Source organism: Pelophylax lessonae, assembly GCF_965119305.1.
Source record: "Pelophylax lessonae genome assembly, chromosome: 2".
Taxonomy (NCBI): Eukaryota; Metazoa; Chordata; class Amphibia; order Anura; family Ranidae; genus Pelophylax; species Pelophylax lessonae.
Genome location: NC_138769.1, coordinates 79,308,079 through 79,333,991, shown reverse-complemented (window position 1 = coordinate 79,333,991; position 25,913 = coordinate 79,308,079). Strand labels below are relative to the sequence as shown.

The following is a 25,913-nucleotide window of genomic DNA, read 5'->3' as shown; positions in this document are numbered from 1 at the left end:
ATATGTATTTGAGTTCTGCAGTGTTCTGTATGTGTCATAGTTGGGAATCCGTTGTATGCGTGTGCTGGAGGAGATGGATGGGAGGGGGGGTCTGTTACTCAGCTGCCAACTGCTGAGCTACATTTGTCCGCTATCCGCAGAAGGATAACCCGAGCCTCCAGCCTAGTATTTCAGCAATATGCTTTGAGCCGGAGATGCACATTTCATGCCTGAGGCTTGATTCTGAGCTCAGAAGAGACTCTGCCTTTATTATCCCCTCTCTTTCCAATTTAGCACATAAGTCTGAATCCCAGCTGACCGATTTTCGGCAGGAATATGCTAACTGCTTGTCTATTTACAGCAGGGCTGCACAGCTATGTTCCTGGAGGATGACATAAAGCGCAATTCTGGGGCAAGCATGGTAATTTTGCTTAGTGAACTACAAATTCATATAATTCATAGTCTTTTTTACTGAATTAGATCTTCAAAAATTGGAAGGGTTCTAGCCTATTAAATCTTACACAATGGCTGCTCACACTGTGTATATGAGATCGGTACTGTGTTAAATGTTTTAGGACAAAGCACATAAGAAAGATCATGTGACCTTGGAAAATCATCCTATTGTAAAAATCTATTTTGTTATTAAGACCGGGTAACATTGTTAACCTCTAAGGCTAGGTTTACAGTGCTGTGATCCATTTTTGATCTGGCTTTTAGTGCAACTTGGATGCTACTTAGAAGTGGTTTACATGTTCTATTGGGTCAAAATTGTGCTGGAATAGCACTGAAGTAGTACAAGAACCGTTTCCAAAATCGCGCTATGCCGAGTTGGGCATCATTGAAAATAATGTAATTTCCCTTGTCATGCCATTCTGTATGACTCAAATTGCATCTGAAATTGCACTAGTGTGATTGGAGCCTAAAAATGTATCTCTGGTAAGAACCTTTTTTTTTTTTTTTTGTTTTAGATGGGAATAGTTAGAACATCTGTTTTGTTTTTATTAATCAAACATTATTGTTAATTGTTTATTGTTAATGTTTGTTAAAAAAGGGACAGAGGTTGTAACACAAAACTCCCCAACACTATCCAAAATGTAAAAAAAATAAAATTGTTGGTTATAGATACAGTGGAAGGTCCATCAATAGATCCCCACAAAGTACAGATCAACTTGCAGTAGCGTGCACATGCACTGCCTCTTCCTGGGTTCAGGCAGCTAACCCCCTAATGATGTGCTGCAAGGTCCACCCTCCTATGGATGCTAGATTTAAAGCGGAGTTCCACAGGCTTTTGTATTTATTAAAAGTCAGCAGCTTCAAAAAGTGTAGCTGCTGACTTTAAACACATACTCACCTTTCCCACTGTCCAGCGATGCGGCCGGGGGGGGGGGGAGCTTCAGGTCTCTCCGTCTTCTCCCCGTGGCACCGGCATCTCTAATGTAGGCACTCTGTGCGGTTTCACAGCTGGGTGCGCACTGCACATGTGCGAGTTGCGCTGCACTTCCTGAATGGACGACAATCTTCTGGGACCTGTGACATGTTTGCTAGTACCGGGTTGGACCCCAGATTGCCCTCATAATTCTTCGTGGCATAGATTTAACAAGGTTTTGGAAACATTCCTCAGAGATTTTGGTCCATTATGATATGATGGTATCACACAGTTGCTGCAAATTTGTCAGCTGCACATCCATGATGCAAATCTCCCATTCCACCAAATCCCAAAGGTGCTCTATTTGATTGAGATCTGACTGTGGAGGCTATTAGAGTACAGTGATCTCATTGTCATGTTCAAGAAACCAGTGGTGAGATGATTTGAGCTTTGTGTCATGGTGCATTATCCTGCTGGAAGGAGCCATCAGAAGATGGGTACACTGAAGTCATAAAGGGATGGAAATGGTCAGCAACAATACTCAGGTAGGCCGTGGCATTTTAAACGATGCTCAATTTGTACTAAGGGGCCCAAAGTGTGCCAAGAAACTATCCCTCACACCATTACACCACCACCAGCCTGATAATATTTTTTAGAATTGGATTAGGAAGCTAATGGCTCAGGATATCCTACCTGGACGCATACTGCCCTAAACATTCATATCTCTAGGTTTCACAATCCAACTGCAGCAGCTGTCAGCCCTCCATAGTTTTCCAGGCTGCCTGCACATCTGTGCCCTCCACCTGCAAGTAATGGCACTTTTCCACTGCAAGTTCTGGCTCGGCTCTACTCGGCCCTGCTTGGTCCGGTTTGCTTTTCCACTGCTGGTACCGCATGGTACGGTGTTGGAACGGTTCGGTACGGTATGGTTTGCTTTTCCACTAAAGTAGTACTAAAGTTAAGTGGGTGGGATAACAATGGGGTGGGTGGGATTCTCTGACCAATCAGTGGCTAGTAGTGACTGCATGCAAAGCATTGTGGGATATGGTACCTCTTGGAACCACAATCAAGGTGGTACTGTTTTTGAGAGCCGTACCGTTCGGTTCCATGCAGTGGAAAAGCGCCGCCGTACCGTACCAAACCGTTCCTACACTATACCATGTGGTACCAGCAGTGGAAAAGCACAAAAGCGAGCTGAACCGTTCGGTTCCATGCAGTGGAAAAGCGCCATAAGCACTAGAACTCTGTGCATCAGGACTAAATACACAGTGTGCATGGGGCCTAAAGTAAAGCCAGACAAATCCTTGTGAACTGTCACCATGAATAACAATTTCACTGATAAATGCTTTTTTTATGGTTACTGGCTCCTAATTTTATCGATCTTTGGCAAGATTGGGCGTGCTTCTAATCACTTTCAGTTTGCTCTCACTATCTCAGGAACACTCCTCCCATCTCTGCTCTAAACTAAATCCCGCATAGCCAGTCTAGTGATGGAGCCTCAGAGGCTAACCAAGGCTATGGAAATGGCTTGTTAAACGTAGGGTCAGGACATAGCTCTGAGATACGTTAGAAGTTGGGATCCTTTGCTCTGTTACACAGAAAGCGTTATGGAGTCTTGGGCTTGAAAACTCCTAAATTTCAGTGGGGTTCTGAGTCCCAAGAGTATGCAGTCTGAGAAGTTTTTGTTATGCCTCGTACACACGCGTCGATAGTTGGCCGTGAATTTTCAGCCAACATCCGATCGGCCAATTTTCGGCTTGTTAGTATGATGCTTTCGACAACCGACTCCAACTTTTCGGCCGAACAAAATCTGGTGTGCAGACTATAAAATTTTTGTTGGCCGTCAACACAACGGCCGATTTTCGGTCAGTCAGTACAGATTTCGGCAGACAAAAATCTGATGAGCAAGACTGGGCATGTTCAGAGAAGAAAAAACACACGGAAAGTAAACCAACACATGACATCACTTCTGAAGTTGGTTTTTGTTGGCCGAGAAAATTCGTGTGCAGTCTAGGCACATTCCAACCAACAAAAGACGGCCGATCATCGTTGCGTGTGTACGAGGCTTAAGTCCTCCCCTGTGTTGATCAGTCGTGTTGTGTGGTTTAAAAATCAATAATTGTAGATTTCTAGCAATAATACATGGGCAGTAACACATTCCCTTTTTAAAGTCGGAAAAAGTCTCATGCAGTATTAAGACTACAAGTGACCTAATTTTACATTACATTCCTTCTCGTCAAACGTTTCATGTCCACCAGCCCTGTCAAGAGTTTCACATGCCTTTGTGAAATCAGCTAATAAGCGTGAAATTAAAACATTCTCAATCCTATCTCTGCTCCACAGTTCTACCTGCTTTCAGGACAAGCCGTCTGTTCAGAGGGAAATTCTTTCAACGTTTTCAGTCTCATTTTAAGCCCTGGGTACTAAGCTTTTCATTTGCAAACAGGCGATTCCAGTAAAAACCTCCAGTGCTGTTTGTATAAGTACTTTCAACCATAATTCTTTGGAAGAATAGTTTTCAGTGTTTGCCTTGAAGTGCAACCTTAAAAGAAAGTTCACCGCTCAGGACCCTTGTTCATAAACAATGTAAAATATTGGTATCTTCAATAGTCACCTCAATAAAGGCCCATGTGCTTGCAAAATGAAATAACTCTAGGCAAATGTAACTAATCTAATCTACGAGAGAAGAGACAAGGAACCCAGATTTAAATCTGTATTTATTTTCTGGGTATTTAAAGTGTCAATACTTGGATCCCTCTTACTGTACCCCACCAAAGCAGTTTGTTACCCTCCTGCCTTGCCTTGAAGGTAACTATTGAATATCAAACAAGCAGACCTGGAACTCCCCTCATTATGGCAATGACAAGTAGGTGAAGGTGGGAACTAGGGCACAGATATTTTTCTATTGGAGTTATCTGCTTCTTGTGAAGCTACACTTCTTGCTTCATTGCTCAAACAGAAAAAGGTTAGTGTTCCTTTTTCTAAGGAGTTAATTGCACATGCCGATGCTAAAGCTGGCCATAGAGGGTTTGAATCTTGGCCGGTTCAGCAGAACATGCACCATTTTGGAGATATTAACATTAGCAGTAGCTGATCTTACCCACGCAGTGAAGCCTTGAATTCAGGGCACCCAGTATGCTGTGGCAAGGCTGCAGCTCCCACTCGCGTGCATGGGAGGGATGTCATTGCCCTGGCCTTTCAAATGGCTGGAGCCTGTGAACCTGGAAGGAAGACTAGGTGAAGATGGGAGCCCTGGCAGCAGTGACAGTGCACTGCTGGAGGTCCTACAGGGTTTTTTTTTTTTTTGTTTTGTTTTGGATGGTTTACTACCGCAATAAGAAGCAGGTTGACGATCCACCCCTAGCTTGTACCAAAGGCTAAAATAATGTTTTGGTGGACTAATCCTTTAAATTATTGACTGCACATCTAACAAGCTGTTATGTATCTGCCATGGCAATAGATTCGGAGCATTACATGTATGTTTATATAATGAAAACACATGGCTGTTTTTGCATTTGCAGGTGATTTTTATCTGTTTTTTATTGTTTGAACAGTTGCTTTGTTTTTAAAGCTCTTACTCATCAGTGGTAACACATTCAGAATTCTGTTTGTTCTGACGGCGGTTTTTTCTTTTAATCATCGAACCTCTGTATGGAAAAGAAAATAATGATTTTGGTTAGCACACAAACCAATATATTTACTTTGTTTTTTCAGGGATCCCCAGGTCTGATCTTCTGCACACTAAGTCTGTAAGGGGGCACAAGGACTGCTTTGAAAAATATCATAAGATTGCAAACCAAGACTGTTCCCGTTCCAAACTCACCAAAAGTCCCTATGAGGAGGTCAAGACCATCTTGAGCAAGAAGATCAGCTGGATTGTCCAGTATGCACAGAATAAAGAATTGTATGCGGATACAGAGTGTTCTAAACCGACCCAGCAAAAGCTTTATAAGTTCAGGCAGCTGAATGACAGGTCACTCCTTCCCCAGTATGACTCACAGGTACCCCGCTACTCTGAGAAATGGCTGGACGCGGGAGCACGCAGCCTGACTAGCTGTAGACAGGGAGTACTGGAACAAAGCAACTCTCTTCAAAATTCTAGGACTGCTTTCTGCCATGGCCAGCTGTGGCCAAGTACCAGCCAATCCCAGTCGAGTGAGAACCCTGCCTTGGAATCTAGACCTGCTGCACAACGAAGATATCAGCATTACAGCAAAGAACAATGTAAGTCTTTTATACCTCACCCCCAAATGTACTTTTTAAATAGGGTTGCACCAGTATCCGTGCTGATACTGAGCATTTGTAGCAATACAAATGCTCCGATACCTAAAGCCGATACCTTTGCGTTGTGATTTGAGCCCATGCAAACTGAATGGGCTCAAATCGCACTGCAAGGGTTCGCATGCAGTTTGAACAGGAATGCGGTGCGATTCCTGTCCAAATCACATGCCATTTCCCCGCACTGCTCCTGTGTGAACCAGTATAGCAAGACAGGGAAGCACCATCTAAGTGCAGCAATGAGCAAACCGTTTTTAAAAATTTTTGTAACAACTCGCATGTTAAAAGTATACATCTCTCAAATTCAAATTTGCAGGGTCATAGTGCCCCTGTCCCACTTGACCCGCCAATGATGGAAAACCATGGCCGCTTGCAGTGCTCACAGGGCTGGAGGAGATGTAGGAAGTTTGGGGACCCCTGTACGCCCTCTGAGCCTTCGAGCTCCTTCTGTGGGCATATACATGCCTATACATCTCCTCCAGCCCTGTGTTTTCCATCATTGGCAGGTCTCGCAGCACGGGGACACTATGACTGGTATCTGTGAGTTCTTGAGTACAAGTATCGGTGCAGCCCTACTTTTTGATACAAACATTTCTCTTTCGTTCATTGATGGACACAGCTCCAGATCTTCATAACCATTGGGTTATACTGTCCCCTACAATAGTTGGACACTAGACAGAAAAAGAATCTGGCTACGCCTATGGGCAGTAACAGGGGGGGGGGGGTATACTCCCTCTCCCTGCTATAAATACTTTTTTTTTTTTTTTTTTTTTTTTTTTCTGCCTAGTCAGGAGTAAGGACCTAGTTCCTTGCTGGGATCTCTGGTCTTGGCAAATTTTTTTCTTTTTTAGGTAGAGATTTTTTTTCTCTTTTTTTTCCGGTGAGATCTACAATCAACTGCCGGACTGGGCGACAGGCTGGAAACCCTAAATCCAGTGGTCACCGCGGTCTGGCCAGCGAGCATGCGCAGACCTTAGCTCCGCGCTAGATTGGCTGCGACATAGCCCCACTGGACAGGGGCTGGCTTGCGAGTTAAACACCTCGCAAGGTCGCATACGACCAGATCTCTGCCCGAGTCGCAGCGTTCCTCCTGGCCGACAGTTCCCAATTTAGATGGAGAGGGGTTCTGTGTGGAGCAGTGCCCACTTGGTTCCTGGTTTGGTGAGTAGCTGTCCCCCCCTCTCTCCCTGGAGGGTTTTGGGGTGGGCATGGGTCCCTCCTTAGGATGTTTCGGACCCCTGGGTTCCCCTTTTTCCCATCGGGCACCCCCCTTTTCATATGTCCCCCCATTTTACCCCCCTCCTACCTCCAAGTGGTCTGGTCCACCTCCTGGGATGGGGGCATGGCGCTATGCTGGCGATGGGTGCCGGGGGGGGGGGGTACGCCGCTGGCCACCGGAGGATCGGCTATGCGATTTGTCCTCCTGCCTGGGCCTGTCCTTAAGGCCTAGGAATCCCTGGGAGGCTCGTGGTGCTGCGTGGGGCCGCCATTTTGCTGTAGCCTGTGTGTTTCTATGCACTGCCGCCATGTTTGTGTAGTCAGCGGCCATTTTGCGGTGGTTTATCATTGAAACTAGCAGCGGCCATGACAGTGGAGTCCTGTGGGCGGAGATTTTGGCGGTGGGAGCCCCCCTCCTCTGGTGCTGACTCCTGGATCTTTTCACTTCCTGATCTCCACATGTGGAGTACAGTTTATCCTGGTGGCTGCAGGTGCCTTTTTCTGCTGGGTGGTGAGTCTGGTGAGGTTCCCTCTCCACTGAGGATCACTGGGTGCTTTCTGCCTGGCGACCGGGTGGTGCTGCCAGTGCGGTGAGGGTTGTCCCTTTGCAGTGTCTTACACTTTTTATGGGATCTCCCTGGTGACTCATGGAGTCTTTGGACCACATCTCCCTACCTGATTCCCCCTCTCTGAGGCTGCAGGGCCCTTCGGGTCCCAACCATCCATCGATGCACTGACGGTGGTCCTGGAATCCTTTTGTGTCCTGGGTGAAGGTGGTTTTCGGGACCTCCTCTGGAGGATCCAAACGAACCTGGTCTGGCAAGCCAAAAGCTGGCTTCTTGCAGACAAGGCTCCTTCAACATGAAGGTGCGCCCTCACCCGTATCGAGGGTGGGGGGACGTCTTCGCTTGTTTCCGGACACGTGGACTTTCCTGGAACAAGAAAAATGGATCCACTAAGTCATTGGTTCTGGCTACAAGATCGAGTTTCGCTCTTGTACCCCAGCAAAGTTCTTTCCTTCCAACTTGCGCCTGTCCCCGGACCACTTACAGGGTCTGTTTGGGGCAGTACAATACCTGTTACTTCTATGGATGATTGTCCTGGTTCCAACTTCAGAACGTTTTCAGGGTTTCTACTCCAACCTCTTTACAGTTCCCAGGAAGGAAGGCCAGTTGCGTTTTTCAATCCTGGACCTTAAAGCGCTGAACTGCTTTGTGCAGGTGCATGAGCTCAGAATGGAGTCAATTTGCACGGTAGTGCCATCCCTGCATCAGGGGGATTTTCTTGCCTCTATCGACATCAAGGATGCTTACATTCACATTAGAATATGTGCTGGTCATCAGCACTTCCTCTGCTTTGACGTGGGAGAGGAGCATTACCAGTTTGTGGCGGTACCCTTTGGTCTCGCCTCTGCTCCTCGGGTCTTCACAAAAGTGTTAGCCCCAGTGCTGGCTTTGTTATGCCAATGGGGGGATCGCGGTACTGGGCTACTTGGACGATCTCCTCCTGCGAGCGAAGTCTCCTACGGCTCTGGTGGAAAACCTGGAAATCACCATACAAACTCTACGGGAGTTTGGCTCGATTCTAAATTTTCTGCTCCGTCCTCTGGACAAACTTCAGAAATTGCAGGCTGCAATTCGTCTCCTGCTGTCCAGCAGATGGTCATCCCTCCGGACTTGCATGCGGGTACTGGGCCTGATGGTGTCTACCTATTGGACAGTGATCACCATGGGAGGCGTCCCCGGCAAACATTCTGCTCAGGGGATCTGGACACTGGAAGAGTCCAGACTACCGATCAATGTCTTGGAACTCTGAGAAAAAAGACTGTGTCTGGACTGTTGGGCGGATAGTCTTCAGGGATGTCTAGTGCGCATGCAGAAGGACAGTGCCACGGCCGTGGCTTATGTCAATCACCAGGGGGGCACAAGAAGTTTCCTGGCGACTCTGGAGGTTGCCGGCATTCGAAGGAGGGCAGAATGGTTCATTCCAGCCCTTTCCACCGTATACTTTCCCGGGGTGGAAATCTGGCAGACTAATTACCTCAGTTGGCAGGCGTTGGACCAATGGGTAGTGGTCCCTTCATCCAAAGGGGTTTTATCAGGTGGATCTGTTGGTGCCTCGGCTCAACTGAAAGGTGCAGAGTTTTGTGGCTCAGTCACGGGATCCTCTGGCGGACGCCACAGATGCGCTTGTGGCCCCGTTGGGTCAGTATTGTCCAATTTACACCATCCCTTCTCTCAAGCTTCTGCCAAGACTTCTACGCAGGATCAAGGCAGAAGGGATTCTGGTCATCTTATTGGCTCCGGACTGGCTTCGCCGGGCTTGGTACGCTGATCTGATGCGGTTGGTCGCTGACGTTTCTTGGAGGCTTCCTCTCGGGCAGGATCTACTGTCCCAAGGACCAATCCTCCTTCATGCTTTACAGTCACTGGCTTTGACGGCTTGGCTGTTGATTGCTAGGTGCTGAAGGATAGGGGTTTATCTGAGTTGGTGATTCCTATGCTGTTAAAAGCTAGGAAATCTACTTCTGGGAAGATCTACCATCGTACGTGGAAGACGTACATTGCGGGGTGTGAGTCTCTTGCAGTTCATCCTCGCTCCTTCTTGGTGGCTCGGATTTTGACCTTCCTTCAATAGGGAGTTGAACAGAAATTGGCCTTGAGTACCATCAAGGGCCAGGTGTCGGCTTTGGTGGTCTTCTTACAATGGCCCTTGGCCACACACTCCCTGGTGCGTACCTTTCTTCAGGGTGTCTGACATTTGGTTCCTCCAGTGCGGTCTACGTTGCCGCCTTGGGACCTCAATTTGGTGCTTTTGGTCCTCCCTCCAGAAGCCACCCTTTTGAGAATTTTTGGGATATTCCCTTGCTTACGCTGTCTCAGAAGGTGGATTTTTGGTGGCTATCACCTCTGCTCGCAGGGTGTCGGAACTGACAGCCTTATTCTGTCGTTCACCTTACCTGGTGATTCACAGAAATAAGGTGGTCCTTCACCCCTGTCCGTCGTTCCTCCCAAAGGTTGTCTCTGATTTTCATTTGAATGAAGACAATTAGGGTGTACCTGGCAGTCTTTTTTGAGTCTTTTCGGAAGTCAGACTCACTATTTGTGCTCAGAGATGGGCCCCGGAAAGGGTTGTCCACTTCCTTTGTGACCATTTCCAGATGGATCAGACAGATGGTTATCCCATCAGGGGTCAGGTCCCTCCTTTCCCTGTCAAGGCGCACTCTACTCAGGTGCTTAGATCATCCTGGGCCTTCCGTTATCAGGCGTCAGTGGCGCAGGTTTGCAAGGCGGCCACCTGGTCGTCGGTGCACACTTTCACAAAGTTTTATGAAGTGGATGTGTTGGCATCTGCGGGTGCTTCTTTTGGCTGCAAGGTTTTTGCAGGCTGCTATTGAGAGGACCTGATCCTCTTCGAGGGTGTTTTTGTTTTTTTTCAGGTGAGCTCCAGTTGTTTTGGTTGAGTTCCTGTTGCCTGGTTGGCAACTGTTTAGCTTCGGGAATTTTTTTCGCTGTTCCTACCCCTCATGTTTTACACTGCTTTAAGACTCCCCAATGGTTATAAAGATCAGGCGCTGTGTCCGTTAATGAACGAAAGAGAAAATGGGATTTTTGCGACTTCCCCTTAAATCCATTTCTCTGATGTTCGTTGACAGACCCAGCACCCACCCTTCTATGGAGTTGTAATTTTTCTGACACTGCTTGTAACAAAACGGAGTACCTATAGCAGGTAGAGGGAGTATACCCCCTGAACTGCCCACAGGTGTAGCTAGATTCTTTTTCTGCCCAATAACCTACTCCTGTAGGCGGCAGTGTAACCCAATGGTTTTGAAGATCAGAGGCAGTGTCCTTCAATGAACATCAGAGAAATGGATTTTACGGTAAGTCAAAAATCCCATTATTACAGTACTTGACCGTGCTGTTTACTAAAATACTGCTTTATGCCTGATCTAAACCTGTCAAAGCACAAAATGACTGCCTAGTTCCCATCTTTCTTTGCATTCTTAGGTGTCTTGTAAAACACTTCCGGCTATTGTTAAAATATAAGAAAGATTAGTGATAATGTAGAATCAAAGGAATTGGCCATTAAAAAAATAAACAAATTTGGGCCCTGGAGCATGCTTTTTTTTTTTTTTTTTTCTTTTCCTGAAAAGCATGCTTTCACATTATATCACGCTTACCTAGTAGGCCAATCCCTTCTAATAAATGACTAGGATTCCCTCCACTGCTGGCGCTTCATCTTCGCCCAGCCTTTTTACAGGTTCATACTCTTCGGCCATAACTCCTATGTGCACAATAAATACCAGGTTCTTCCAGCTGTGTGGGAGCAAGTGACTGCCCCCTCTTCGTACCTGTATGCAGTGCATGGACCTGATCAGGCAGTCATATGTCTGTAAGCTCCGATACCATGTGACATGGAGCTTACACACTGCTTGGACTACTAGCTCTGATGAAAGAGTTGAGGGTAGGTAAGGTATGTGTCAGTGGTTTTAGGTTGTTCTTTCTGAAGAACTTATCTTTTGACCTGAATGTGCAAAGTGACAGACCTTTTAAAGTGAAACTACACTGCATCTGAACACCACAAACCAAAAATTCTAGTTGATTTACTTTTAATATCCAAAGCAAACTCCCCAATCCATCCATGTCTCCATGCTTTATTTTGCTGAGAAATCACTTTGAAAAACACCTCCCTAGCATTTCTGGCTGTGGCCATCTTGAGCAAGGGCAGATGATTCATGTAGCATTTACTTCTGATAATCCATGTGCCCTGAACTCAGGCAATACATGCAGGAGGGTGTGCTTAGCTGAGAAAATCCCTCTTCCCCTTCTGAAGACTCCTGGGATGTATGACATCATTTGCTTAAGCCAGGAAACCAGGTAGTAACTGAAAAAAATCTAAAATTTAATTTAAAACAAATTAAATAGGATATACTTCCCTATCTATTTACGAATGCTAGCAGCATAAGGAAGTTATTTAAGGTGATTCTAAAGACAGAATGTTTGTCTTAATGCATTCTATACATTAGGGTAAAAAGTCGCCTGTGACCAGCTCCCCCCTAGCCCCCCTGTACGGTTGCCTGATCCCAATCTCGACCTAGTACTGCTCTTTCTCTCTCCCTCCTCATGGGACTTGGAGGCAACAGTGCTTCTCTGTCCATCACAGTTTGCCAAAAGGGAGCAGGGGAGGGGCCGAGCTGCACTGTATATGTCAACAGAAGCACACAGTGCAGCTAGGTATTGAGCCCGCACAAGCACCCCCATAGCAAGCGGTTTGCTATTGTGGCACTCTGATGGGAGGAGGAGCCAGAAGCACTGGCAAGGGGACACCAGAAGCGGAAGGATCAGGGCTGCTTTGTGCAAAACCATTGCACAGAGCAGGTAAGTGATAATGTTTGTTTTAAAAAAACAAATTGCAGCAGCTACTATCACTCAAAGGGCTCTGTGTGGGAAATACACAGGAAGGAAGGAAGGGCTCTGTGTAGGAATAAATTAACCCCTTTATAGTAATTATCTGCTGTGCTGTCTGAAAATCGGCAAAACCGGGTTTATCTTATGTTAATTGACGGACACAGCTTTTTTGAGTCTTGACCACAGGTCCACCAAGCCCACTGACCAGTTCTCTTCAGCATGCAGGTCTGTCCCCACCCATTACTAGAGTGGCGGGGTCACTTTCACTAGCTCTCTGGCCGTGATACTTCCTCCTGCTAGACATGTGGGGCCATCAACTGGTTGCGTTGCACTATGACTGGGAAATCTCCAATCCTCCAATGGCCGCCTTCTGTCACTGGTGCTTCGAGCCTGTACGGGATGGTGCAGGATCTCTGCACCGGGGAGTGATAGTCCTTTTGCCAAACTGAAATGGTTTACGGGGGTTTTTACTCTAACCCGGTCGTGGTTCTTGCCTACAGTCAAGCATGGTGGTGGGAGTGTCATGGTCTGGGGCTACATGAGTGCTGCCGGCACTGGGGAGCTACAGTTCACTTGGGGAACTATGAATGCCAACATGTACTGTGACATATTGAACCAGAGCATTATCCCCTCCCTTCGGAGACTGGGCCGCATGGCAGTATTTCAACATAACGACCCCAATCACACCTCCAAGATGACCACTGCCTTGCTAAAGAAGCTAAGGGTAAAGGTGATGGACTGGCCAAGCATGTCTCCAGACCTAAACCCTATTGAGCATCTGTGGGGCATTCTCAAACGGAAGGTGGAGGAGCGCAAGGTCTCTAACATCCACCAGCTACGTGATGCCGTCATGGAGGAGTGGAAGAGGACTCCAGTGGCAACCTGTGACGCTCTGGTGAACTCCATGCCCAAGAAGGTTAAGGCAGTGTTGAAAAATAATAGTGGCCACACAAAATATGGACACTTTGGGCCCAATTTGGACATTTTCATTCAGGGGTGTACTCACTTTTGTTGCCAGCGGTTTAGACATTAATGGCTGTGTGTTCAGTTATTTTGAGGGGACAGCAAATTTACAGTTATACAAGCTGTACACTCACTACTTTACATTGTAGTAAAGTGTCAGTGTTGTCACATGAAAAGATATAATAAAATATTTACAAAAATGTGAGAGGTGTACTCACTTTTTTGAGATACTGTAGCTGGTTATGTATATATTTACCACTGCATATAGATATTCAAGATTATTATTTTTTATTTTTTTAACTTTACATATTCACTAAATTAATAATTTTTTTTTTTTTCTTTTGTGGTTTTTATCGGATTCATCAAAATAATCGGACAATTGATTATGAAAAAAAAAAAGCTAGTTGCTGCCCTACATGCTTTGATAGGCAGCAAAAAAAAATGTTATGTGCCCATGACGTTAAGCCTGCTCAATGAACATGGTGTGATTTCTGTAATCTGAAGCTAGAAAAGTGAATGTTGAGATTTGGATGTTTGCTCTTTGCCCTGCTTTGCTGAGAAAGCTCGGTAGTGTTTACAAAGAAGCCAGTATAGTCTCTTCCCACTCTGTGTCTTGGCACAGTGAATCCATAGGACACAGAAAGGTCGGTCTTGCTCTGCCTTGCAACCTTATTACTGCCTTGGGAGGTTTGCATGCCTTAAAAATATTGTCGACCTTGATTGACAGTAAGACAAATGGGCTGTGACTGCTTCTGTGTTTTTATGTTAAGTACACTCGTGTGTGTGTGTGTGTGTGTGTGTGTGTGTGTGTAGATGTTTTAAATACAGTGGGTATAGAAAAGGATCACCCCCTTTAAAATCACATTTTGTTGCATTGCGCCCGAAATGAAGACACGTGGTTTTTTTTTTATCCACCTGTACTTACTCAGTGCAACTTATAACATTCAAGTGAAAGATATAACGGCAACATGTCAGAAAAAATTACAAAAAACAAATCGCTGAGTTGAGAAAAGGATCCCCCCCCCCCCGTGTCAGTATTTTGTTAAATCCCCTTTTGCTTTAATTACAGCCTTTAGTCTGTTGTGATGTCTCTCTACTAACTTTGAACATCTAGACTTTGCAAGATTTGCCAATTCTTGTTTGCAGCACTGTTCAAGTTCAGTTAAATTTTGATAGTGACCGATTGTGGACTGCGGTCTTTAAGTCATTCCACAGATTTTCAATGGGATAGAAGTCTGAGCTCTGACTAGGCTATGCAAAGACATATTCACCTTTTTCTCCTCCAACCACTGTATGGCAATTTTTCCTGTGTACGGCAATTTTTCCTGTGTACTGTGTGTCATTGTCATGTTGGTAGGTAAACCTTCTTTCCATTTAACAACTTTCTGGCAGAGGGCAGCAGATTTACCTCAAGAATTTGACAGCATTTTTCCCCCATCCATTTTTCCTTCTATCCTGACAAGTGCTCCTGTCCCTGCTGCAGAGGAACACCCCCATAACAGGATATTACCACCTCCATGCTTTACTGTAGGAATGGTGTTCTTTGGATGGTGAGCTGTATTGCATTTCTGCCAGACAAATCGTTTGGAGTTGAGGCCAAATAATTCAGTTTTAGTCTCATGTTTATTCACACAACACCTTTTCCACCAGAATGTTCAAGGTGCAATTCGGCAAAGCTCAGACGTGACTTAAAGTGGCCTTTGAGGAGTGGCTTTTTTCTTGCAGCCCTCCTGTACAAGCCACATTTGTGGAGAATTTGTGTTATTGTTGTCATATGTTCACAATGACCACTCTTTGTCATAAATTCCTGCAACTGCTTCCGAGTTACTGTAGGCCTCTTGGTAACCTCTCTGACCAGTTTCCTCCAGGTTCTTTCATCCAGTTTGGAGCGACGTCCTGATCCAGGGAGGGTCTGTGTTGTACGAACTACCTTCCACTTATTGATCATACACTTCACTGCACTTCTAGGCATTGATAAAGCCTTTGACAGTTTTTTTTATAGCCATCTCCTGGCATGTACCAGTCTACGACTTTATCCCAGAGATCTTTTGACGGTGACTTGCCACCCATAGTTGATTGTTTGCTTCAATTGCACTATCAGGGACTGAAATGCTCCAGGAAAGTTATTTTCATGCTGAGCTAATCAAAATGAGCACAGTTGAAAGTCAAAAAGCTTTTTGTGCCATTGAGAAGGTGATTAGCTACACCTGATTGAGTTTACATGTCATTTTTCAGAGGTAGGTGATCCTTTTTTCCGACTCGGTGTCATCATTACTTATGTGAAGTTATGTTATGTTAGTTGCACTGAGTAAATGCAGCTGGTTAAAACAAAAACTGTGTTTGTCTTAATTTCAGGCTGAAAAATTTGATTATTTTAAAGGGGGGGGGGGATTCCTTTCTATACCCACTGTGTATACCTTTTTTTAATAGATTTGTGGACCAAGGGAGTACAGGGAGTGCAACAATGTCTGTATATAACCATTCTGTAATACAAGGCAGAAATATGGTATGTCCTCCATATCTTATAGACTGTGCGTAGATCCCGTTCACTACATTATATCACCCCCCCCCCCCAAGAATTTAAAATAAAGGTAACTTTTTAATGCTTCGGCACAAATAACATTTCTATAAGGTAGCAAATCTTGACTTTCTGTTCGGTGCCACTGTAAATTAGGGCATTAGGAAAAGTTTGAGTTCATTAACATGAAGTTAACTTATTTTAACAAGTCTGCAGTTTTTCTGCACACCTCACGCTGTCTCCATTATGTGTCACCTGTCTGATTTGAGAGATAATCCTGCCCTCTAACAAAGTCATGCTGGCAGACGTTTGTCATTCTGATCTATGGCATGGCCCTTGCCGCTTGATTGCATAGACCTGAGTTATTAGCGGAGACTTTATGGGTCAATAGCGCTGTGACTCTCCCGCTGTGGAGATCAGTACAGCTCGGTCTTGTGCTGCTACAATCTCTTTTGAATAGAGGAAATTCAGACTAATAGCAAGTTCTAACTGGATTGCTGCCAACCCAAAGTTTGCAATCCTTAGGAATGTTGTAAACAGAGGATAAAATGGTGCTAAAAGGTTACATGTAACCAGGTGCTCAAAATAAATGTACAGTAATCCCCCGCTCCATCACGGTTCAGTTTTTGCGGTCCCGGTAATTCACGTTTTTTTTTTTTTGTAATGTTATTTTACTATATAAATCATTAAAAATGAAATATTTTTGTGTTTTCCATAGCTCTTGCTCTGTCTCTTAGTATCTTTTATGTGTTTAAATGAGTTTCTATTGTTTTAAAAGTGTGTTTAAAGACCTTAAAATTCTTTAACACGTACAGTGACAGTAAAAAAAACATGCCTACAATGCATTTTAATAGGGTTTTTCTATTTCGCGGAATTTCACTTTTCGCGGCTGGGTCCGGAACGTAACCCCCGCAATGGAGGGGGGTTTGCTGTAATGCATATAAAACAGGATATTCAATTAAAGCTCATATTTGTCTGTAGGACCTTTTAGATTTCATAAAGATAAAAATAAAGTCCCAAGCAACAGGAGTAGTAAAGATCCAGTTCCACTACAGGTTGCTCCACTTTGAGATTGTAGTGATCTTTAAAAACAAGGGGACATCAAGGGGCGCCAACTACTTAGTTACATATATAGTTACATAGTAGGTGAGGTTGAATAAAGACAATAGTCCATCCAGTTCAACCTGTGTAGGTGTGTGTGGCTGTAATCATCTCACATAGCCCTGAATGTTCTGATCCTTGAGATGTAAGTCTAAGAGTCTTTTGAAAGCCACCATACTTCCCGCAGAAACCACCTCTTGTGGTAGAGAATTCCACAATCTTGTAGCCCTAACAGTAAAGAACCCCCCACGGTGCCTGAGGTTAAAACACTTCTCTAATCGCATTGTATGCCCTCGAGTCCTCATGCAATCCCTTCGACTGAACAGCTTTTTTTCTAAGCTGAGATCCCCATTGAGATATTTAAAAATTGCTATCATGTTCCCCCTCAGGGGGACTAGGTGTAGCAGATCGGTACTTTTATTTAAAATGGACAAATGGCAACTCAAGTTTAAAACATAAAGAATCGCTCATCTGCTAGAATTTGCCTGTGTTGCTAATTGTCCTCATGGGAGGAACCTGCAGGACAGGAATTGGTGCAGCTGCCGAATGGAATACAGAACGCTTGGGAGATGGGGAGCCGGACCGGAAGTCACAAAACCACCCGGGAGCACACGCAGAGAGCAAACCTGGATGTGGCGTTGCGGCTAGGAGGACTAACTGCAAAGGGGCGTGGTTAAGCATTGGGAGCATCAAAGCTCTTTTCTCCAGCCAGACGTGCAGAAAGTTGTAACCACGCCCTTTTCTGTTGGTCCCCCCAGCCGATATGTCTCTACCAGGTTTGTGCTCTGCATTCGCACTGGGGTGGTTTTGTGGCTAGCGGGTCCAGCTCCCCAGGGTATTGTGATCCATTCAGCAGCTGCACCAGTGTCCAGCCTGCAAGTTCTTCCCAAAAGCTGATCAGCAACACATGTGAATGCTATGAGATGAGCAATTCTTTGTTTTAAACATGAGTTGCCATTTGTCCTTTTTAAATAAAAGTACAGATTTACTACACTGAGTTGGCACCCCTTGCTGTCTTTTTTTTTTTTTTTTTTTACCTTTTAGGCACAGACCAAAAACACATACACAAAGCATTCAGAGAAGTCTTCATTTGCATGCAATTTCCAGGTTGGAAGCCATCCAGGCAACTAGAACTTCTAAAAGGAGAGGTCAGCAGTAACTACAAAGGGCCTCCTTTTTAGTATGAGAATAATATTGCCTAAAAGAACCGCATTGGCAATGCACAGCAGGTATAAAGATTTATATAGTTATTAGCCCAAAGTTGCTAGCCATGCTTCTGACTGTGGCTACACCCTCTTCTGCATACTTGCAGATATTTTGGATTGTGAGAAATCATTGTAATAAATTATTGACTTCAGAAGACCACATGCAGCCAATGGGCTACAAACGGAGCATCCCTCTCCCAATGGACATTTAGCTTAGAGTGTTTTCAACCTGGTAATGCAAACCACTCACTAATTGGAAAGGGACATTTTTTTATTTTTAAAAAATACCCAACATGGTATACTTACCTGCTCTGTGCAATAGTTTTGCACAGAACCACCCTAATCCTCCTCTTCTCGTGTCCCCTGTCCGCCTTCCTGGCTCTTTTCCCTCCCACTGAGTGCCCCCATAGCAAGCGTCTTGCTTGTGCGTGCTCTCTCCTGAGCCAGCTCTGTTTCCATATTGACACAGATCATGCCTTGGCCTTGCCCCTGCTCCCTCCTCAATGGCTGTGATTGACAGCAGTGGGAGCCAATGGCTGTCTGAACCAATGAGGAGGGAGATCGCTGAGAGAGTCAATGGATCACTGGATTGAAATCGGGCTCTTTCTCCAACAAAAGATTGCAAGATAATTTCCTGCTGAAATAAGATTTGACCGCTAACTATAGTCAGTCCGCCAAGCACGGTTCACACCAGTAGGATGGGGGATCCCACTGTGGTTGACATAGGGGTATAGGAGACGAGAATAATTTCTTCTGTAATTTTATCATGGCGTTCATCCCCGCACTTACACTATACAATGCTAGGTTTGCTTTACCCATTAACTCTACATTACCCCAGGCTCTAAGGGTCTATAGTTAATGAACGCACCTCAGGAACCACATAATTGGAATAAAGCAATTACTGTACCATGGCATCGCCAAATGTGCTGTCAGCCAGGAGGGAATATTGCAGGGGATTCTGGGAGATAATGGGAAACACCCAGCTAACATGCTGTGTGAAATTAGAGGATCTGCCAAAGGCAATTTCTAATTGGCAAGCTAGGCTGTACCCTGGATGCTAATTAGGAGATGGGCGAGGGTAGGCTGGACATTTTCTTTATTTACATTTATTTTAATTATTGATCACAACTATATTCAGCGTGCCACATTCAAGTGTCAGTAGGAAGAGCTGTTCTTGTTTACCATTGCAAACATTTATGTTCTCCATGTTTCCATTGCACTACAGTCATTGTGGTTGCTATGAGCAGTGGGGCCAGTGTTTGTCATAAGATCAACTTGTCAACCAATCGGATGCATTCCAAACTTCAGAAACCTGTGTGTTCCTTGTAAACACTCTCATCCATTACTTTATAGAGATTGACTTCTCTGTGTTCAAAGCTTTTCTTTACTGAAGACAACTGTCTTGTTGACTCCATTTTGTTTTTGCGACATGAAGGGTCAGTTTGTGTCTCCAATAGAGAGATTTCCCTTCATTTGGTAAGTCAGAGCAGGGAGTGCAAGGGAATGCCCTTAGTGGGGTCATAGGTATAAAACCCTGACAAGGTTGTTAAAACCGTATTAAACCCAAAATGAAATATTTATTATATTGCAGCTTACCAATTCTTAGATGTGATGGCTGCATTAGATTTCATTTTTAGACTCCCTTTCTTCTATTTTCATTTGGTAACCCAGCCAGCAGGTCTGTTTTTTTTTTTTCCCCAGCACAAATCCTTCAGCATAAGCATCACTAAACCCACATCATAAAAAAAGTGATCAATAAATGGTGCAATACATACTGTTGATACTTAATCAGTCACTATGAGATTCATTTTCTGTATTCTGCAAAAAAAAACCTGGTTTATACTGCTGCTCTGTCTCCACCTTGTCCATGTCCCCCAATTCAGCTGGGATTTTGCTGCTGTGGTGGCAGCTCTGCACATGCTCAGTTTTTCAGTAGGTTTCTATGCTAAGCATTTCCTCCCTATCCCATCTGAGCAGCCCATGTGGGCATATACACATTGGTAACTAACAGTCCCCTCCCTCCCTCCCTCCCCCACCATGCCAACTAACCAACTAAACACAATGGGGGTGGGATATTACACTACCTGTACATGTAGACTAATGGAGGCTTCACCCCTTTCATTCTAAGACACAGGCTGGAGGAGCATGACACAGCCTGTGGCTGGCAGGCATGTTCCCACACCATGTTTATGCCACAAAATAATAAAGATTTGCTTTCAAATGTATATGTGTATGACTATTTAAAACAGTTCATTGATATTTATTTTTACTCTGTATCCCAAAGGGCTCTTTCACACGGGCGATCCGATCAGATCCGCCTGTCAGTTTTTTAGGTGGATCTGATCGGATCCTCCATACAGCTCTATGGGGCAGCGGATGTCAGCGGAGACACCTCCGCTGACACCCGCTGCCATCCGTATCCGATCCTGTCCGTGAAATCTGGACGGATGGAAACCCTATTTTTCCATCCGTTCAATAATCGGATCGGATGAGAGCGGACAGGCGGTCCGCTCTCATCCGATCCCCCATAGAGGGCAGCGGGGGCTGAGACACCTCCCTCTCCGCTCTGCAAGCGGAGATGGAGCTGTCATCCGCCGGCTCAGGGGGGATCGCGGATCGATCCCCGCTGAGCAACACGGATCCGCCTATGGAGGAGGACTGTGTGAAAGAGGCCAAAGGCTGTTTTTAGTTTTTGTTTTGTTTTTTTCATTTTTAACATGCGATCGGGAGCAGAGGATTAGAAGCTCCTCCTGTTTGTCTTCCCTGCAGACAATCTGGGTCATGTGACAATGTATTGATTAGGAAAAAGGTACTTGGAGGTTTTTTCAAATAAAATAATTAGTGTCATCATCCATATACAGAAATAGAAGGAACAATGTAAAGTAAAACAGTGTGTGTTGTAGTATCACTTTCTGTGCTTAAAATGACCAGCTTTTATTCATTTATGCAAAACCTTTATCTCAAAAGAAAAAAAAATGTTTGCTGTAACTGATATTCCAGTGTGAGCTGGAGTTTGGCTTCAATTTGTTAGTGGGTTCTGAATCTGCTAATACATTTACCATTAACCCCCACCACCACCACACCCCCCACACCACCGCCGACTGTCAATGCTGCTGTCTGCTGTTCCTCCTTTGTTCATTCCTCCAGAGTTGTGTCTCACTAATACAGGAGGTGTGTTACTGACCAGATCCCCAGGTGAAAACAGAGGGGGAAAAAGCCAAAGGAAAGAAAACCGATGCAACCACCTCAACTAATCATAGTTAAGGTGCAATATGTTACAGTTTTGTGTTTAATACCACCTTAATTTTCCCCTCTGTCAGAAATAAATAAGTGTCTGAAATATATTTTTATTTCTACTTTAAAAATAAAGCTTTTATTGCTGTGAGAAAGTCACCATCACGTGTTAGTTTGGATCCGTCAAAATTATTTTTTTTGGTTGGGCTGCGTCCTGCAGCAGCACCAGCTATCTCCAGTGCTAAGAGCCCAGCTTTCCTTGCAGTTTTGCAGTAAGAGGAGACTTGATGGACCATCAGCATTCTCTGTAATAGAATAGTAAACCCAGCAGGCATCCCCATCCCCTGTGCAGAGATCTTGTTGCTGGGACTCTGACAAATATAGGAAGCCAGTCAATAATGAGACCCAAAGGGGCTGAAACAGTTTATAGGAAATGTCAGAATACGTTGTGGTCACCATCGCTGAGTTCTCAACATTTCGGGGTGGCAATGTTTACTGGGAGATTTATTTTTACAGATAATTGACTGTGTGCTTCTCCCTTCTAGTGAGTTTGATGAGCGCAGAGGAACTGGGACGAATAAAGGAACATTTCCTCCGGCAAATTAAGGGTACGTCTGAAAACCAAATGACTGGGACTGTGGAGATCCGGGGACTTCGGCTTTGTATTCCATGTCTGTCTTTGTCTTGCCAGGTTATTGTGTGCTTTAGGCAGAGATCTGAACCTGACTGCAAACCACACGTCTTTGTGTGCATCATTACCTGTAATCCTCTCTAAGGCAGATAGAAAAGAATGCAGCTCTCATTTTAAATGTAATTTATTAGCACTAACAATTTTACACAGCACTTTACATATATTGTTCCCTACTGTGCAAAGGTTTTAGGCAGGTGTGGAAAAAAATTTCTGTAAAATAAGGATTTCAGAAATAAAGGTTTTATTTTATTTTATATTTTTTTTCAGTTAACAAAATAAAAAGTAAATTAGCAGAAGAGAAATCCAAATCCAATCATTATATGGTGTGACCTTACTTTGTCTTCAAAACCTCCATCAATTCTTCTAGGTACACTTGCACGCAGTTTTTGAAGGAACTTGGCTGGTAGATTGTTCTAAACATCTTGGAAAACTATCCACAGATCTTCTGTGGATGTAGGCTGCCTCAAAACCTTCTGCCTCTTCATGTAATCCCAGACAGACTCTATGTTGAGATCAGGGCTCTGTGGGGGCCAAACCATCACATCCAGGACTCCTTGTTCTTTATACTGAAGATAGTTCTTAATGACATTAGCTGCATGTTTGGAGTCGTTGTCCTGCTGTAGAATAAATTTGGCGCCAATCACATGCCTCCCTGATGGTATGACATGATGGAAAAGTATCTGTCTTTGTTCCTCAGCATTGAGGACACCATTGATCCTGACCTAATCTCCAACTCCATTTGCAGAAATCCAGCCCCAATCTTGCGAGGAACCGCTACCATGCTTTACCGTGGCCTGCAGAGACTCCTCGTTGTACCGCTCTCCAGCGCTTCTGCAAACAAACTGCCTCCTGCTACAGCCAAACTATTCAAATTTTGACTCGTCAGTCCAGAGCACCTTCTGCCATTTTTCTGCACACCAGTTCCTATGTTTTCATGCATAGTTGGGTCACTTAGCCTTGTTTCCATATTCTATGCATGAAAACATAGCAACTGGGATGCAGAAAAATGGCAGCAGGTACTCTGGACTAATGAGTCAAAATTTTGCTTTCAATTTTTATAACCCACTATCTCAGATTTTATGCCACATGTTTAGATAGTATCTTTTTGCTCCGTACTTACATAGAACATTCATACCAGTGCCCCAGCTCAGAGGAGCTTAGTTTCCCAAACACAGACAATAGGTTTATTAACACATGGGCGCATGGTATACTTTTGGAATATGGGAGTAAGGGTTGTCCAGTCAAAACATCTGTTCTCAGGTTGTCGAAGAACCACATCGTCCATCCTACCAGATCATTATGGCCTCACAAGGCACTGTGTCAGCACATTTTTGTCAGGGAAGATTCAGAAAGGAAATTTCTCTGCTCCTAATATGCAAGTTAAGGCAGTAGCTATTCTATCTGTTGCAAAGAATAATTTTTTGAGCTTAGTCACTGTTTAAGAAGGGAATTGTTTTGTTTTAATGAGCTTTTACAAGAGAACGGGTCCTCTTCATTGTCAGGAAATCAGCAAAATGCCGCCACGGCAGCTGCAGATGTGCAGTAATCTAAGCCGCCAGCTAAGTATAGGTTACAGTAAAGCTTATCAGTGCTTGATGGCATTAAAGCTTTTATTTTTAGCCTGTGCTTTACAAGGCAGAATAGCTTTAACGGCATTAAGTGGCATATTTTACGAATGCAGGCATTTTTGTAGCACAGCCATTGAATTGCATATTATAACCTTCCCATTGTGGGTTACAAATGCACATTACAAATTATCATCAGTGATGTGAATAAGAGGGGTATGTATAGGGAAAGACTGAACTCTGAAATGTATTTATAAAGCACAAAGGCTTTTCTCATCCCTTGTAATTTTTTTGTAGAATGAAGGCTTACATTTTAGTGATGCAGATTTATTTTGAATTTTTATTTTTGTGTTGTGTTATTATTCTGTTGTGTTCTATTAAATTATTGGAGATGATTTTACTGCCACCTAATTATATTATTGCCTTTGTTCATTAGTAGTTTTTTGTTTTGTTTTTTCCCACATGTGCATGCACACCATACTGCTCAGAACATAAAGCAAAAAATGCAGACTGGTGCAGTGCACATTCCTGCAAAAATCTGAGCAGAAATAGAAAATCAAGAGACGTTTAAATGAATGTTCCAATGGTAGAGAAAAGTGGATCCAAATGGGAAATGCACTTTATGACCTAAGGTTGTGGACAACTGGTAATTACACCTACTTTATGGCCAAAAGTATGTGAACAACCCTCCAAATTATTTAATGTGGGTACTATTGATGCTACAACATGCAAAAACATTTTTTGACAATTGTGTACTTCTGACCATGTGGCAACAGTTTGGGGCAGGCTGTTTTCTATTGCAGCATTACTATCCCCAAAGCTTGGTCTATTAAGACATGTTTTAAAAGGTTTGAGGGAAAGGAACTTGAGTGGCCTGCATATTGCTGAAACACTACTAAGTACCTTTTGGGATGAATCACAGTGCAAATTGCAAGACAGGTCTTCTTTCATCATTAGTACCTGAACTCACACATTCTCTGTAGGCTAAAATTCAAGCAGACACATTCCAAAATCCCTTGGACAGCTTTCCCAGTAGAGGCTGGTATAGCCACAAAGGGGGCACCGACTCCATATTAACCTGGTTTTTGAATAGAATACCCAACAACCATGCAAGGATGTGATGTTCAGGTGTCCACAACATTTGCTCATATAGTGTAACATGGAAAAGATGTTTTGTCCAAACTATCACCTGTGCCTGGTGAACTAAAATGATGGCTTTTTTTTCATGGTGATGATGCTTCTTTTGAACTTTTGATAACAAAAAACTTAAAAATAACCCTAAAGGAGCCAACAACCTTTCAGTAGGATAGGGGTGCAAAAAGCACAGCGGTAGAATAATTTACATAATGTGTCCTAGGAGAATCCGTTTTTGTTTAGTAGTAAACAAAATGGTTTCTTGTGTATTGCTTCAAGAACAGAATCCTAAAGTGGTAGTAAAGTGATTGTTTTTTAACTTGTAAACACAGATAAGCCTATAATGAGGCTTACCTGTAGGTACAGTGAATATCTCCTAAACTTTTGGTGTTTAGGAGATATTCACACTGGATGCAGCTGGTGACGTCACCGGCGCTTGTGATCTGAAGGTCCGGCATACCGTGTAGGACCTTCAGAGCTCCATGCTGCAGCCAAGGGCTCCAGCATACATGCATGGGAGTGACATAATAGTGGCCACAGCCAGAGCCCGCGATGCATACTAGCACATTATGCCATTGATTGCAGGTAATTTTTTTAAATTTCTTTTTAAATGCTGCAGTTTACTACCACTTGAAATCTTCCATATAATATGTGCCGTATGGGAGTTTGGGGGAAGAGCGGTCTTTTTACCATTACTTGTATATATGTAACAGCCTTAAATTGAATTTGGAATTTCATATGTTCATTTTTTTTTTTTTTAATTTAGATGTGTTTGAAGATCTTAGCAGCGTTGTTCAAGAGAAGGATACTCTGTCATCGGAACTCCATGGACGTCACATTGCCATAGAGCAACTTGTGAAGAACTGTTCGAAGCTACCTTGTCTCCAGATGGGTCGTGCAGGAATGAAAGTTAATATGACAATCAATAACTAGTACAAGCAAGGTTTGGTTGCACAGCGATAAGTCCGCCTCCAGCAAACAACCATAAGCTTGACTATTTAGAATTTTACCACACCTCTTCTTTTTTTTTTTCCTGTAAGGAAGAGAGAAGCTATATACAAAGATAAACTATGTGGCTGGCAGTTCACTTCTTCCTTCACAATGGATATGCTAATGCCATTCCGTTTTTGTGGAATGAAATTTTTACCAACTTCATACAGAAAATATTTTTCTAAAGATATTTAACTTGTGATTTGAGAAGACAATTGGCGGCTCTTAAGTCCCTTGCACATTATATGGAAGATGTAGCTATG

The 25,913-nt window shown here is 44.0% G+C and overlaps 1 protein-coding gene across 2 annotated transcripts in view; it reads left to right on the top strand.

The window, feature by feature from the left end:
- The window catches only part of LOC309547474 (protein EURL), an 80,963-nt gene extending 55,298 nt beyond the window's left edge, over positions 1-25,665 (top strand). For both annotated transcript variants that reach the window (XM_082247337.1, XM_082247338.1), the window contains exons 3-5: positions 5,060-5,569; positions 21,816-21,878; positions 25,427-25,665. In XM_082247337.1, the coding sequence (XP_082103463.1) occupies positions 5,060-5,569; positions 21,816-21,878; positions 25,427-25,593 (740 nt within the window). In that variant the 3' untranslated portion in view covers positions 25,594-25,665. The remainder of the gene's footprint in view (positions 1-5,059; positions 5,570-21,815; positions 21,879-25,426) is intronic.
- Positions 25,666-25,913: the final 248 nt, after the last annotated feature.